At 41.7% G+C, this 17,221-nt stretch overlaps 1 protein-coding gene across 3 annotated transcripts in view; it reads left to right on the forward strand.

Moving 5' to 3' along the window:
* Positions 1-324: 324 nt before the first annotated feature.
* TOP2B (DNA topoisomerase II beta) overlaps positions 325-17,221 on the forward strand; it is a 62,792-nt gene continuing 45,895 nt past the window's right edge. The window contains exons 1-2 of one of the 3 annotated variants that reach the window (XM_070781536.1): positions 325-571; positions 16,493-16,663. In XM_070781536.1, coding sequence (XP_070637637.1) covers positions 506-571; positions 16,493-16,663 — 237 coding nt within the window. In that variant the 5' untranslated portion in view covers positions 325-505. The remainder of the gene's footprint in view (positions 572-16,492; positions 16,664-17,221) is intronic. The other 2 variants (XM_070781534.1, XM_070781535.1) reach the window with 2 other exon arrangements.

Here is a 17,221-nt window from a genome sequence, read left to right on the forward strand (position 1 = left end):
TATTGTCCGTCTCGGCGAGGGGCTGTAAGGAAGTCGGGCTGCTACGCGGCCGACACACGCAGCTTGGGCTTCAGCGGCGACCTCGCTCCAGCTCCCCGAGGGGCGGCCTCCGCGGAGCCCGAGGAGAGACAGGGCGCCGCCGCCGCGTCCGGACGCCCGACTGCCGGCCGCGCTCGCCGCCCGCACTCGGGGCCTCGGCCCAGCGGGGAGGAGGCCGCGCCGCCGCCCACCGCCGGCCTCGGCGCTTCCTGCTCCGGCGCCGCCGCCTCAGGGCCGCGCTAGGCCCGGGCGCCGCGGCCGCGCGCCTCGAGTTTGAGGGCGGCGGGCGGCGCGGCCTCCTCAGCGGGCTCGGCCGGGCGTCCGCCCTGGGCTTGGCGATGGGGCGCGGGGGGCGGCGCCGCTAGGAGCGCGGCGGGCGCGCGGTCGGTGCGGAGCGGAGCGGGGGGCCGGGCGGCCGGCGGGCGGCGGAGCGGCGGCCTCGGGCCCGGAGCGGAGGAGGCGCGCCATGGCCAAGGCGGGCGGCGGCGGCGGCGGCGCGGGAGCTGGCGGCCACGGGGCGCTGACCTGGGTGGTGAGTGGGGCGGCGGGGCGGGCGGGGGTGCGGGTCGCGGCATTGTTCCCCGCCCGCGGCGCCGGGGGCGGCGGGGAGGAGGGTGCCCTCCGGGCCGGAGGAGGGCGGGAGGACAGGGAAACCCGGCCCCCCGGACGCACGCCCCGTCGGGGCGGCTGCCAGCCGAACCCTCCCCCCCGCCCCTTTCTTTCTTCTCTGCCTCGGCGGAGGTTCGAGCGCGCAACGCGCACCTGAAACTTGGGGCGACGAGCCGTCCGTCAGCAGCGCCCGGAGCCCCGTCTCTGCTCCTCCCCGGTGCTGGAGGCCTGGGGGCGAGGGGCGGCAGTGGTGCGTGTGTGTCCGTGTCCTGAGATGTGTCCTGAGAGCCTCCGGAGAGGCTCCCGGCCGCGAGTGTGTGCGCGCGCGCGTGTCTGTATTGTAAATGCTGAACCGTGTCTGACGCCCTCCTCTTGGAGGAGAAGGGGTTTGGCCGGGGCACTCGGCTCGGGCCAGTACCTTTCGGTCCCGAGAGGCTCGCCGGGTGGAAAGCGCGTTCGGGATGCCGTCCGCCGCAGTGAATGTTACACTGTAGGGCGTCCATGTGTCACAGCGGGATTATGAAAAGCAGCGCTTACCTGTGTCAGCATCGCAGGCCAGACGGGGTGGGGGCTGCGCGGGGAGTGTTGGAGAGGTGACCCGAGTGGTTCGACCTGGAGTTGAAGGCTTGCGGCGGCGCTCAGTTCCTGCTGGCCAAGTAGTAGAGGAGGGAAGACCTTAGAGGGATCCGATTCCCACGGCGGATCGATAATTCACCCGCATTTCACTTGCTCAGCACCGAGTTCAGACCAGGGTCACTTCCTATACACACACAGCCCAGCTCAGCCAACTGGCTGTGTATCCAGGAGAAAAATAAAAAGCGTTACGTTTTCCCGGGGACTTTTTCGATGGACCTTCCCTTTTCCAAAACACCTAAGGAAACTTTTGTATTGGCGTTTTTTTTTTGTTTTTTTTGTTTTTTTTAGAAAGTTCTCCGTTGTTTTTTTTTGTTTGTTTGTTTGAGGGTTAGGTGTGGTGAATAGCAGTTTTGCTATACTGACAAGCATTCCTTGTAAAAAGGATGTTACAGGTAACAGGAAACTATATGTTTGCATGCCAACGTGGAGACTGTCATTGCTGGATCTCACCGAATTTTGCATGTTTTACTTCAGTAATGTATAGTATGCATGAGTAGACTAGAGCCAGGAAAGACGAGGTGTTGATAATCAAGTAAGTTAGCCATCCCTGTGAACATGGAAGTTGGGGGCCTTTTACCCTTGTCGCTAAAATCAAACAACTTCTGAAAATAACAAGACTTGTGTGTTGGCCAGATGGTTCTCATTCACTGTTTGGAACTGTTGAGGCCCGATCAGTGTTTCCTCTGAGAACTGCTGATTCTCTGTAATGGTAAATATTTTGTTCCAAGATTGAATTGGTTAGCTTTAACAGTTAAAAGCAGTATTTTGTTTACTGTTAGTTAATTTTGTAGATTATTAAATGACCACTTTTTCTTTCACGCTCAATGGAAAATTTTCATTCGTATAAAAAGTTTGATGAAACTTAGAGGATATCATTCAAAATCAGAAAAATTCATTTGAAACTAAAATTGACTTACTGATTAAATATTTTCTCATTATAAAAACTATTAAGGGAAATAGAGTAAAATTAAAAATCACTCTTTTATTTGTAAATTATATCCTCCTGTTGAATTAGAACTTTATTAAAAAGGTAATCACTCAATAAGTTCACTTTAAGACTTGATGCTTGCTTTAAATTTAAGTTGGGTTATGTGGGCATCTTTATGTCCATAATACACATCACTGACCATAGGCCATAGTTAAATTTTATCAGGGGCAATATAGGGAAGTGGTTGTGAGCATGGACTTTGTCAGATTGAACATGGAGATTTGGATCCCGTCTCTAACAGTCACTGGGACTTTGCAGAAAGGGGTCTAATGTTTCTAAACCTATTTCTTCATCTGTGAAATAAGGTTGCATTGATAATTAAATGAGACAATATATGTAGCACATTGCTGAGCTTAATAAATGTTTGCCTTTGTCAGTGAAGCTCAAGAAGCACACATTAAGAGATGTAAAGTTGCTTTCACACAATATCTTTGAGCCAGAGTGAAAGCATTTTATTCCTTTGCGAGAGTTCAGGGATTTGTTGCAGAGGTCGTCTATTTCTGAAGACAGTTAATTGTGCTTGCTTTATTGAAACATGTTATGTTGCTACCTCTTTGTGGGTAATGGGAAGAAATAAAAATGGCGTTAGTCCGTGATACTGTTGTTCTTTTTAGGGAGCTGGGGGTGTGGTAATGCCGAGTGCTGGGATGTGTGCTACCAGGTGGTGTTAACATGGTCACTTCGCCGAAGTTTTCGTTCAGTATCTGAAACCACAAAGCACAGTGGTTTAACACTGTTAACTTCTTTTAACAGTGCATTGCGTTTATGTTTGATTTGCAGTATCTTAACAAGATTTTTTTTTAATAAGTGACAAATATAAGTACTATAGTAGAACTATTTTGAGTAAAAATTGACAACAGCTGTGAAGGCTTCTCCGAAGCAAACAGAATTTCTTGAATTAATTTTTAGTTTGTAAAGTTTGATTTGTAGACTAATAATCTATTTCATTCAGTCTTTTATCATGTTTAAATTGTTGCAAAAAATAAATGTATGGAAATATTAGAATACAGTTAATCTCTATATGAATATTCATCTTTTCCAAGTACTACTCTAATTTGGTACGTTAAAAAAGAACATTATAATGGAAAATATTAGGCCTATACAATTATGATGGCCAGAATGATGCAGAGACTCTATCATCAAGCTTCAGTGGTCATCAGCTCAAGGTCACTCACCTTTCCCTTTCTTACTATTTGCAGCAAAGCAAATCCACTTTATTTGTAAATATTTCAGTATTTCTAAAACGCAAGTTTCTTAAGTATAAAATTACTGTTAACCATGGAGTTTTTTAAAAGTAAAAGTGAATGAAATAGAAAACTTTTTTGACCATGAATATTTCTAGTTTCTAGGAAACAGGACTGTGTATATAAATATTTAAATATTTGTATTAAAAACTTTGCTTTAGTGGCTTATTTTTGCGTCTAAACTCCTCAACCAGACCTTCAAGTCAGTTTTTTATAAACTGTGTTCCAGTTCACATTTATTCCATATTGTCCTCATAGTTAGATTTCCCTCTTCACTTGTCCCCTGGGCATCACGCTTGTTTTTGTCATTTTGTGTTCTTGTCTTCCAACAGGACTGCCTCTTGCTCTTCTTTTTACCAGGCTAAATAACACTTTAAGGCTAGCTCAAAGTCTCACCAAAGTTTTGTTACCCTTATGGATCATAAAACATAAATGTTCTTTTTAATGTAACTTTCACCGTGTGATACCTTTGTTTTAACAATTAGATTATAAGCTCTTAAAGTCAGAGACTATGTATCCTTTATAGAGTTTTAGCAAAAATCTGGATACTTAGTCCAAACTGAGTTATTGTTAACCAATTAGATAGTTGACATACTAACTTCTGAAGTCTTCTGCCCTTAGGAAAAGTGATGAGGTTGCAATGTTCTTTAGATACATTCTCAAGTAACTAATTGCAGTATTTAGAAACAGTTTTTATAGACTGTTTTAACTTTTCTGAATACAAGTGTGTTTACCAGTAGTTTCAGATACATTAAATACTGGTAGCAACAGTTGCATTTTACTAAGTATGTTAAAAAAAAAAGACAAAAACCCTATTCTGTATTTTAAAAAATCTTAATGTAAATAGGACCCAGTTTTAAAGAAGAGGGGAGATCAGTAAAATTATAGCCATTTCCAGAGATGGAAACAGGAGTTTACAGATTAGGTAACAAAATGTGCATTACATGGCTAAGGCAAAAGTGGGATTTAAACCAGCCCTATGGGCTTCAGCTCAGTTGGTAAAGAATCTGCCTGCAATGCAGGAGGCCCTGGTTCAATTCCTGGGTCGGGAATATCTGCTGGAGAAGAGATAGGCTACCCACTCCAGGATTCTTGGGCCTCCCTGGTGGCTCAGCTGATAAAGAATCCGCCCACCATGCAGGAGACCTGGGTTTGATCCCTGGGTTGGGAAGATCCCCTGGAGAAGGGAAAGGCTACCCACTCCAGTATTCTGGCCTGGAGAATTCCATGGACGGAGAAGGCAATGGCACCCCACTCCAGTACTCTTGCCTGGAAAATCCCATGGATGGAGGAGCCTGGTAGGCTGCAGTCCATGGAGTTGCGAAGAGTCAGACATGACTGAGTGACTTCACTTTCACTTTTCACTTTCATGCATTGAAGAAGGAAATGGCAACCCACTCCAGTGTTCTTGCCTGGAGAATCCCAGGGATGGGGGAGCCTGGTGGGCTGCTGTTTCTGGGGTCACACAGAGTCGGACACAACTGAAGCGACTTAGCAGCAGCATACAATCCATGGGGTTGCAAAGAGTCGGACATGACAGCGACTTTCACTTCACTTTCACTTTCACTATGTTCTTAACCATCCTTTACACATTACCCTGCTTAAAAAGTTACAACCAAAGCAATTTGTCTTTGATATGGTGATATCACAAGGTAAAAAGAGAAAAGCCTCCTGAGGAATACGTGTATACTTCTTTCTAATAACCTTTCTTTTACTTTCACATGAAAGACTAGGGAGTATACTTCCTCTTCAAGGTATATGTATTTTGAATAACATTGTAAGATGATGCCTTTTAAGAATATGGGCTACAAAATCATACCACCTGGTTTCATAACTCAGCTTTTTCCATACTAACTTTGTTAGCTTAAATTCTTCAAACCTCAGTTTCCTTGCTATAAAAAGGAAATCATTATTAGTAGTGTCTACTTCCTGGAACTTCTTTGAGGCTTGAGAGTATTCATTTAATTCCTGCAATACTTTGCACACAGTAAACTCTTAGATGAGTGAGTGCCCATGTGTGCGCGTGCACACACATACCCAACACACTTGTATTCCCCTTCTTTTATTAAAAAAAAAATCCAGTGATTAGTATTTTCATTTTTGAGTCAGAAAATTTTTGTATTGCAAAATGATCACCACAATGAGTCTAGTTAATATCACCATACATAGTTACATATTTTTTTCCTTGTGATGAAATTTTTAAAACCTACTCTTAACACAGTATTATTAACTATACAACATGGCGCTGATAACTATAGTTGCCTTTCTGTACATTACATCCCAGGACTTCGTTATTTTATAACTGGAAGTTTGTACTTTTTGACCACCTTCACCTATTCCCCCCCCCCCCCCCACCAACTCTGGCAACCACTAATTTGTTCTCTGTATCTATGAATAAATAGATACACATTGGTTTTTTGTTTTGCTTTAGATTCCAAATATAAGTAAGATTGTACAGTATTTTTGTCTTTCTCTCTCTGACTTATTTCACTAAATGCGAATCCACTTTAAATCTACCCATGTTGTTCCAAATGGCAAGATTTCATTCTTTTTTATGACTGAATAATATTCTATTGTATATAAACACCACATTTTCTTTATCCATTCTTTGACTGATGGACATTTATGTTGCTTCCTTGTTTTAGCTTCTGTAAACGATGCTGCAGTGAACCTGGGGGTGCGTATATCTTTTCAGAGTAGTGTTTTCAGTTTCCTCGTGAAATCCCTGGGAGTGGAGTTGCTGGATCATATGGTAATTCTATTTTAAATTTTCTCAGGGACTTTCATACTATTTTAGATAGTGACTACACCAGTGTACAGAATGTACACCAATGTACACAAGGGTTCCTTTTCTCCACATTCTGCCAGCACTTGTTATTTCAATAATAAGCATTCTAACAGGTGTGAAGTGGTATCTCACTGTGCTTTTGATTTGCGTTTCCCTGAGATTAGTGATGCTGAGCACCTTTCATATACCTGTTGGCCATGTGTCGTCTTTGGAAAAATGTCTATTTATGTCTGCTGCCCAGTTTTTAATGAATCTAGTTTTTGCTCTTGAGTTGTATGAATTCTTTATCTATTTTGAATAATGACTTTCTATCAGGTATATGGTTTACAGATATTTTCTCCCATTCGGTAGTTTCCCTTTTAAGTTCGATGGTTTTCCTTTGCTGTGCAGAGCTTTTTAGTTTGTTGTAGTCTTACACGTTTATTTTTGCTTTGGGGGTCAAGTAAAAAAAACCATCGCCAAGACTGATGTCACAGCGTGTACTTCTGGTTTTCTTCTAGGACTTTTATGGTTTCAGGTCTTACATTGAAGTCTTTAATCATCTTGTGTTTTTTTTGTATGGTGTAAGATAGGGGTCCAGTTTCATAGTTTTGCATGTGGCTGTCCTTTTTTTCTCAACACCACTTATTTGCAATTTTATTTTTGGCTGCGCTGGGTCCTCGTTGCTGGGAGCAGGGCCACCTCTCGTTGCTGTGTGGCTTCTCCTTGTGGTGGCCTGTCTTGTGGAGCATGGGCTCTGGGGCGCCTTGGGCTTCAGCAGTTGTGGCTCCCGGGCTCCAGCGCGCAGGCTCAGTAGTTGTGGCTCCCGGGCTTACTTGTTCTGTGGCATGTGGGATCTTCCCAGATCAGGGATCAAACCCTTGTCTCCTGCACTGGCAGGCAGATTCGTTACCACTGAGCCACCAGGGAAGTCCCTCAACACCACTTATTGAAGAGACTGTCCTTTTCCCAGTGTATGTTCTTGCCAACTTTGTCATAAAGTAATTGCCCATATAGGCATGGGTTTATTTCTGGGGTCTGTTCTGTTCCACTGATTTGTCTTTTTTTTTTTTTTTAATGCTATTACCACATTGTTTTTATTACTATATTACTTTGTAAATAGTAATACAGTTAGTTTTTGTTTCTTTTTTTGCCTGCGCCATGGGGTATGTGGGAGTGCAGAGTCATAACCACTGGGCTGCCAGGGAGAAGTGAAAGTTAGTCACTCAGTTCAGTTCAGTTCAGTCGCTCAGTCGTGTCCAACTCTTTGCGACCCCATGAATCGCAGCACGCCAGGCCTCCCTGTCCATCACCAACTCCCGGAGTTCACTCAGACTCACGTCCATCAGGTTAGTGATGCCATCCAGCCATCTCCTTCTCTGTCGTCCCCTTCTCTTCCTGCCCCCAATCCCTCGCAGCATCAGAGTCTTTTCCAATGAGTCAACTCTTCGCATGAGGGGGCCAAAGTACTGGAATTTCAGCTTTAGCATCATTCCTTCCAAAGAAATCCCAGGGCTGATCTCCTTCAGAATGGACTGGTTGGATCTCCTTGCAGTCCAAGGGACTCTCAAGAGTCTTCTCCAACACCACAAGTCAAAAGCATCAATTCTTTGGCGCTCAGCCTTCTTCACAGTCCAACTCTCACATCCATACATGACCACAGGAAAAACCATAGCCTTGACTAGACGGACCTTTGTTGGCAAAGTAATGTCTCTGCTTTTGAATATGCTATCTAGGTTGGTCATAACTTTTCTTCCAAGGAGTAAACGTCTTTTAATTTCATGGCTGCAATCACCATCTGCAGTGATTTTGGAGCCCAGAAAAATAAAGTCTGACACTGTTTCCACTGTTTCCCCATCTATTTCCCATGAAGTGATGGGACCGGATGCCATGATCTTCGTTTTCTGAATGTTGAGCTTTAAGCCAACTTTTTCACTCTCCTCTTTCACTTTCATCAAGAGGCTTTTTAGTTCCTTTCACTTTCTGCCATAAGGGTGGTGTCATCTGCATATCTGAGGTTATTGATATTTCTCCCAGCAATCTTGATTCCAGCTTGTGTTTCTTCCAGTCCAGCGTTTCTCATGATGTATTCTGCATGTAAGTTAAATAAGCAGGGTGACCATATACAGCCTTGACGTACTCCTTTTCCTATTTGGAACCAGTCTGTTGTTCCATGTCCAATTCTAACTGTTGCTTCCTGACCTGCATACAGATTTCTCAAGAGGCAGGTCAGGTGGTCTGGTATTCCCATCTCTTTCAGAATTTCCCACAGTTTATTGTGATCCACACAGTCAAAGGCTTTGGCATAGTCATTAAAGCAGAAATAGATGTTTTTCTGGAACTCTCTTGCTTTTTCCATGATCCAGTGGATGTTGGCAATTTGATCTCTGGTTCCTCTGCCTTTTCTAAAACCAGCTTGAACATCAGGAAGTTCACGGTTCACATATTGCTGAAGCCTGGCTTGGAGAATTTTGAGCATTACTAGCGTGTGAGATGAGTGCAATTGTGAGGTAGTTTAAGCATTCTTTGGGATTGCCTTTCTTCGGAATCGGAATGAAAGCTGACCTTTTCCAGTCCTGTGGCCACTGCTGTTTTCCAAATTTGCTGGCATATTGAGTGCAGCACTTTCACAGCATCATCTTTCAGGATTTGAAATAGCTCAACTGGAATTCCATCACCTCCACTAGCTTTGTTTGTAGTGATGCTTTCTAAGGCCCACTTGACTTCACATTCCAGGATGTCTGGCTCTAGGTCAGTGATCACACCATCGTGATTATCTGGGACGTGAAGATCTTTTTTGTACAGTTCTTCTGTGTATTCTTGCCACCTCTTCTTGATATCTTCTGCTTCTGTTAGATCCATATCATTTCTGTCCTTTATCAAGCCCATCATTGCATGAAATGTTCCCTTGGTATCTCTAATTTTCTTGAAGAGATCTCTAGTCTTTCCCATTCTGTTGTTTTCCTGTATTTCTTTGCATTGATTGCTGAGGAAGGCTTTCTTATCTCTTCTTGCTATTCTTTGGAACTCTGCATTCAGATGCTTATATCTTTCCTTTTCCCCTTTGCTTTTCGCTTGTCTTCTTTTCACAGCTATTTGTAAGGCCTCCCCAGACAGCCATTTTGCTTTTTTGCATTTCTTTTCCATGGGGATGGTCTTGATCCCTGTACAATGTAACAAACCTCATTCCATAGTTCATCAGGCACTCTATCTATCAGATCTAGGCCCTTAAATCTATTTCTCACTTCCACTGTATAATCATAAGGGATTTGATTTAGGTCATACCTGAGTGGTCTAGTGGTTTTCCCCACTTTCTTCAATTTAAGTCTGAATTTGGTAATAAGGAGTTCATGATCTGAGCCACAGTCAGGTCCTGGTCTTGTTTTGGTTGACTGTGTAGAGCTTCTCCATCTTTGGCTGCAAAGAATATAATCAATCTGATTTCGGTGTTGACCATCTGGTGATGTCCATGTGTAGAGTCTTCTCTTGTGTTGTTGGGAGGGGGTGTTTGCTATGACCAGTGCATTTTCTTGGCAAAACTCTATTAGTCTTTGCCCTGCTTCATCCGTATTCCAAGGCCAAATTTGCCTGTTACTCCAGGTGTTTCTTGACTTCCTACTTTTGCATTCAGTCAAGTCCAACTCTTTGCGGCCCCACGGACTGTAGCCCCCCCACCCCCGGCTCCTCTGTCCATGGGATTCTCCAGGCAAGAACACTGGAGTGGGTTGCCATTTCCTTCTCCAGGGGATCTTACTGACCCAGGAATCAAACCTGGGTCTCCTACACTGCAGGCAGATTCTTTATCAACGGAGCCACTGGGGAAGCCCCCAGGAAGTCCCTATAATAAAGTTTCCAATTTGGGAGTGTGATGCTCCAGCTTTCTCCTTTTTCAAGATTCCTTGGGCGGTTCAGTTATTTGGTTCCATATACATTTTAAGATTGTCTATTCTATTTCTGTGAAAAGTGTTGGAATGTTAATACGAGTTACATTGAATCTGCAAGATTGCCTTGGGAAATTGGACATTTTAGCAATATTAATTCTTCTATTCCATGAACATAGAATTTCTTTCCATTTATTTTTGTCTTTAATTTCTTTAATCAGTGTCTTATAGTTTTCAATATTGAGGTCTTTTACCTCCTTGTTTAAATTTATTCCTAGGTAGGGACTTACCTGGCCATCTAGTGGTTAAGACTCCACACTCCCACTGCACGGGGTGTGGGTTCGATCCCTGGTTGGGAAACTAAGATCCTGCATGCTGCACAAAGTATATATGATATATATATACACACACACACTATATTATTATATGTTGTATATTGTATATATTATTATATATTATATATAATATATATATTCCTGGTATTTTAATTTTTGTTGTTGCCATTATAAGTGGGATTGTTTTCTCAATTTCTGACAGTTCACTGTTTACAGAAACACAGTGGATTTTTGATTTTGTATCCAGCAGCTCTCCTAGATTTGTTCATTAGTTCTAATAATTTTATGGTGGAGTCTTTAGGGTTCTCTACATAATATCATTTCCTCTTCAATTAGTGACAGTTTTACTTCTTTCTGACTTGGATTCTTTTTAGAGAAAGTATTTTTTATTTTCACTGTGGACATTTAAACATTTCTTATGATATTGAAGTATCCCTCATCTTCTGACTTCTCTCCTGTCCCTTGGTTTGGGAGGGCATTTCTGGAGACATATTGTGATTTTTGTTTGTATTAGTGGTGGGTAGATAGCATGGCCCTCTCCGTGGTTATAGGGTGATAAAATGGGTATCACAGCCTGGCAGCCTTGAGGGAGAGGACAGGAGGCAGTGTTGTGAAGCTGTGATGTGGATGCTGAGGGCGTCTGCAGAGGACACAAGAGGCTTGTTGCTACGCTTTTGCTGGTCCGTCTCCTGCTGGCTTGGTGATGGTGAGATTTCTCTGCCTCATGTGAAGGAGTGGCTCAGTTCCTTTTTCGCACCAACTGGCAAACCATCTCCTTTCCCCTCTTTGGCAGCAGTTCTTTCTCCCACAGAAAAACACACTGTGAGTGATTGCCCCAAGTTGCTGTGTATCAGGTGACCACTCTGTAAATGGAAGAATCTTTCTTTTTACAGAATGACCTTGGTACATACTTTCTGAAATTAGGAGTTTATTTTATTGAAAATTTTTCTTTTCTAGTACTTGAGAAATAGTCTTGATAAAGGTTGTATCTTTGATAATTATTAAATCTATATTCTTTTATTAAAAGTCAGCAGTATTACAAAATGCTATAAAATAGATTAATATTTTAAAATAGATTTTTATATATTGACATTTTCATTATAATTTAAAAATTCTCAATGCATTAGTGCATTTCTAACATGGCAGCCAGCTTTTGAACTTTAGAAAAAGTCAGTTATGGCATCATCATATGTATAAATCACAAATGATTAATCACAAATCAAAATTGTAGATATATGGAGAATGTTTTAACATGGGTTTACTTTGCATTTTCATTGTCTTTAGCTGTATGTGGGAGTGAAAATATTGCCCTCAGTGCTTAGATTCCATTATTTACTGCTATAGTTTGATTTGTCCACACAAAGACAATAAAATTAATTACAGATAAACTTAACTCCTAAGATTTCAATTTTATCAAACCCTAATGAAAGTTTATTCAGAATGCTCTTGGTAGTTGATTATTTTCGAGGGCAACTGTTAATTTTTATTCAGTGTGAAATAGTGCAGTTACTATAGTACAAGATATTATAAAACAAATAATACTTTACATAGTACAAATACTGTGGAGCATACAGGATAAGAAAAGGTTGAATCATTTTTTAATCAGAAGACCCCTTGTTTTCAGTGTTGAAAATAAGCCTAATTGTCTTAGCCTATAGGTATTGAAAGGGCTTCCCAGGTTGCACGGTGATAAAGAACCTGCCTGCCAATGCAGGAAATGTAAGAAACACAGGTTTGATCCCTGGGTCTGGAAGATCCCCTGGAGTAGGAAATGGCAACCCACTCCAGCATTCTTGCCTGGAGAATTCCATGGATAGAGGAGCCCGGTGGGCTACAGTCCATGGGGTCGCAGAGAGTCGGACATGACCGAAGCGACTCTGCATGCATAGGTATCGAATATGTATCATTCTCCTTTTCATGTGTGGGATTGAGAGTAATTTTTATAAACATGTAGATGTGAGCTTGCTGGACTATTTTTGTTGAAGCTAATTTCTTGATCTTTTTTCTGAATATTATCAGCAACAGTGTTTAAACTGAATTTCTACTCAGAGTGACTTTCTTTTTAAGAGCTTGAGATAGTAGTAATAATTACTGTGGGGAAAGTGATCAATGAACTTTTTTCATTTAATTTCTCTGTTCTCAGGCTAAGGATATTGTATTTACATCTGTTTGTTCAAGGGATCAGGTCATCCCATTGAAGGGTATAGAGTTGTCCTCTCTTCCCTTCCCCTCAGATTTTGATTTTTAGTGGCTTGGACAATATTCAAGGGGCAACTTTCTAATAATAAACAGGAGCTGCTAGAGACCATTAATCCAGGCTTCTCTCAGAAAAGCTGATAGACGGCTCAGGGAGAGCCTCCTGGGTTTACTGCCTGGAGTCAGTGAGCAGTGCAGGCTGCTGTTTGTGGAGGGTAGGAAGGTACAGATAGGTCCGACCACAGAGTGGACTCCTGCCAGGACCCCACTGCCGGGACCCCTGGGCTTGCCTGTTCTGGCTTCTCTTACCTTTTTGCCTAGATCCTGGTGAGAAAGTGGGGGCTGCAGAAGCGGTAAGTAGGACAGACAGTGCCTTTAGAAGAAAAAGACACCTTCAGCATTGCTCTCGCTTAACTATGTCTCCATATACATGGATTAATAAGCTTTTAAAGGCTGTAATATATGCTCACTGTAGAAGATTAGAAAATGTGTATCAGGAGAGAAAATGAAAAACTTTTCTACTTCTCATGAGTAATTTTTGTGGATATTCTGTTGGGTGTATTTTATATTTTCCCTAGGCATGTATATATTGTGTGCGATTTTTTTCTGATGAAAATGGACTCACATTTTTTAATATGTTTTTGTAATTTTATTCTCTAAACACTGTAGTTTTATAAAACAATTTCTTTATGGCTGTGAGGGATTTTCTCTAGTTGCTACGAGCGAGGGCTACTCTCTAGCTGTGGTGTGCGAGCTTCTCATGGTGGTAGCTTCTCTGGTTGCAGAGCACAGCCTCTAGGGCGTGAGGGCTCAGGAGTTGTGGCTCGCAGGCTTAGTTGTATTCCGTGGCATGAGGGAGCTTCCCAGACCAGGGATCAAACCCATGTCTCCTGCACTGGCAGGCGAATTCTTTGCCACTGAGCCATCAGGGAAGCCCTAAACAGTATAGTTTTAATAAGCTACTGATTTAAAAAATACTTAATTATGTACAATTTCATATAAAGTTATAGTAAGAGAAATTTATAGGCAATTAAAAGTGTTTACTCAATGAAATAGTCAGGTTTAAAGGTTTACATGAAGTTACGAAATTATTTAAAATCTTCATTGTGAATTGATTTGAAATATCTACAAGCCATCTGTTTTATTGTGATATTCTATAGATACTATGTATTTCTTAATGCTTTTCACTACTTTAGATAGAATGATACCTTTTTTCCTTTCCTCAGCATCTGTTATTTGATATTAAGGAAGAAATATTTTGGCATAAAATGCTTTAAGTATATCATCACACTTATTTTTTAATATTTATGTATTATTCCTCCGGAAAATACAAATAGTAATCTGACAAAGCCGACTGCTTTTTGCATAGTCTCTGACTTTTGAGAGTTTATTCTACCAAAAATGACAACTTTTTGAAATTGATAGGGATCTGGTAGGTGCAGACCAAACATTTGCTATTCTTGTGCACCCACCTGGGAGCAGGAGTGAGGTAGGTTCCCCCTGTCTCCGTACCTGTGCACCCACCTGGGAGCAGGAGTGAGGTAGGCTCCCCCTGTCTCCGCACCTGTGCACCCACCTGGGAGCAGGAGTGAGGTAGGTTCCCCCTGTCTCCACACCTGTGTGCCGCTGTGCGTGCATGCGGAGTTGCTCCAGTCATGTCTGACTCTTGGTGATCCTCTGGGCTGTATCTCAGTGTTATCAGGGCCAAATGCAGAGCCCAGATTAGGTAACTGTGGGCCTTTGTGAGAGTCTAATCTTACAAATGTTTTCTTTGTGGTGGGATTTGTTTTGGAAGAGTAGCCTGAGATAGGAAAGCCTTACTTGCATGGTTATTATGAGTTCCATATAACTTTATGCCAAAATTGCAAACAGTTCTAAGTTAATGGTAAGAGGTTACTGTTATCCACCTTTGAATGCATGGTATTTATTGTTCTTAAGCACTTAAAGAATGTGATCTTAGTAATTATGGTATTCTAACTATTCTGAGGATCCATTAATGTAATCAGTTATGTTTTTATTTAACTAATTTCTATGGATTATCTAAAAAAGCGAGGAACATCATTAGAAATTTGGAGACTGACATTTAAAAAATACAGTTCATTTTTCTGGCCCGCTAGTTCATCATCCAACTAACTTGACAGAAACAGAATATGAAGACTAGGAAATAATTATTTTATTATGTCCAAAGCTATTTTTAATTGACTCTGAGCAGTGTTAATGGGTAACCATATAAATCAAAGAATATGTAAGAAAATATCTTTAATTTTATGTAAAATTTTTGGCAATCAAAGATTATAATTGATGCTTGGATTTCCATAGGTTTTGTTTCTTAAATCCTTGCTAAAGTTTAGTCTACTCAGAGGTCATGTATTTTGATTTTTAAATGTCCATTTGCCGTGCTTTTAAAAGCAATGACTTTGAGGATGGTGGTGTGGATGTGTTCAAGGCTCACAGTGAAGTGGTGTGCTGCTGCTTGCGCGTTGAAATGCACAAACTCTCTCCATCTCCCATTGTCTTCTATTTCATTTCTACTAAAATTCAAAGACCTATGAAAAGATCTCAGTGTGTTTTGTTTGAGTTACTTTGGGACTCAAAAAAAGAAGATAGGCCATCATAATAACTCTCTCTTAGTGAGATATCTAATTTGTCAGCATTAGGGAGTTCCAGAAGTAGAAAGATGTTTTCCTTGCTGCTATTAAAAAAACAGGGAAATGGGCAGCCTGCAGAAATTTTTGTTTGGAATCCTTATCCGCCGTAAGAATTAGAATGACAACTTCTGCCTCCATGGAATTGGCAAAGAGAGTTGCATACACCAACTATATCTGCCCCCTTTACTGTAGTCCTTAGTAGCTTCATGACGGGAGCTTGTATCTGGGAGCTTTTGGGACCCCTGCTGTCAGTCCGGTTCAGTCCTTGCCAACCTCTAACCTGATAAGAACGGACATTCCTTGGAAAGTTTTTAAAAATTAATTACTTAACTAACTTTGGGCAGTGCTGGGTCGTCACGGTGTGCGTATTGGAGGGCCGGCGCTGCTCTCTAGCGGTACTGCGCGGGCTCCGCACTGCACTGGCTTCTCTTCTGGGGCGCTGGGATTAGTTGCTCTGTGGGATGTGGGATCTTCCTGGACCAGGGATTGAACCCGTGTCCCCTGCATTGGCAAGTGAATTCTTAACCACTGGACCACCAGGGAAGTCCTTCTTCCCAGGGAAAGTTTTGACGACAACATTAATCTGGTATCTTATAGAATTGGGAAATATTTATTTCTTGCCTGAATAGTTGTTGGCTGTTCTAGCAGTTCTGGTGTCTGGGTTCAGTCAAAACTGCAGTTTCACACTATATTACAAAAAGAACTAAACTGTCAGTAAATAGACCTGTGTTCTTTCTGTTGTTCAGTCGCTAAGTTACGTGTGACTCTTGGCGACCCCATGGCCTGCAGCGTGCCAGGTCTCCCTGTCCTTCACTGTCCCCCAGAGTTTGCTCACACTCATGTCCATTGAGTCAGTGATTCTGTCCAACCATCTCATTCTTTGTCACCCCCTTCTCCTCCGGCCCTCAATCTTTCCCAGCATCAGCATCTTTTCCAGTGAGTCGACTCTTTGTATCAGATGGCTAAGTATTAGAGCATCACCATCAGTCCTTCTAATGAATATTCAGGGTTGATTTTTTTTTAATAACTTAATAAAAATGAGCCTGAAAGATAGGTTTTCTCTTTAACAACAAAATAATGTCATGTGTCCGTACATTTTAGTTTACCCTTTGGTAGGTTATTTAAATTTGATTTTTTGGTTAATTTTAGACTCTCTTTGATCAGAACAATGCTGCAAAAAAGGAAGAGTCAGAAATTGCAAACAAAAATGATTCTTCAAAGAAGTTGTCCGTCGAGAGAGTGTATCAGAAAAAGACACAACTCGAACATATTCTGCTTCGTCCTGATACGTACATTGGGTCAGTGGAGCCATTGACACAGGTAGTTATTAACTTTTACTGAAATTAGATGTATATCTGTATCTACTGAATAACATTTTTGTGATTATATAAACCATACATGAATACATAACTTCATGTCTGGTAATAACACAAAGTAGGGAGAGCGATCTAAGAGGCAGAAATGTCTCCATTTCCTACTAGAGATTATAAAACTAGGAGATAAAAACTGAGACGTGTAGAGTGTAGGGAAGTGTATAGTAAAATGGTGCTGTATGAACTTCTTAAAAATTCTTAAGTTCTGGCTGTGGTTTATTTTAATTTATAGAATTTATATGTACACATTGACTATTGTTTAATACTTACTTGGCTTACAGTTAATATCTTATTTGATTCTAGCAGTTTTGGAAAGCAGACACTGTTTTCTCCATTCTAAAAATGAAGATACTGAAGTTTAAATAGATTTCTCTTTTTTTTCAAGTGACTTGCTCAGATCCCTCAACTAGTGAGAGCTGGGATTCATAGCTAGATACTTTTGAGTCTAACATCATGCTGCATTCATGTTGTTTTACTCTGTGCTGCTTATTGATTGGAAAATATA

Source organism: Bos indicus, chromosome 27 (genome assembly GCF_029378745.1).
Source record: "Bos indicus isolate NIAB-ARS_2022 breed Sahiwal x Tharparkar chromosome 27, NIAB-ARS_B.indTharparkar_mat_pri_1.0, whole genome shotgun sequence".
NCBI classification, from domain to species: domain Eukaryota; kingdom Metazoa; phylum Chordata; class Mammalia; order Artiodactyla; family Bovidae; genus Bos; species Bos indicus.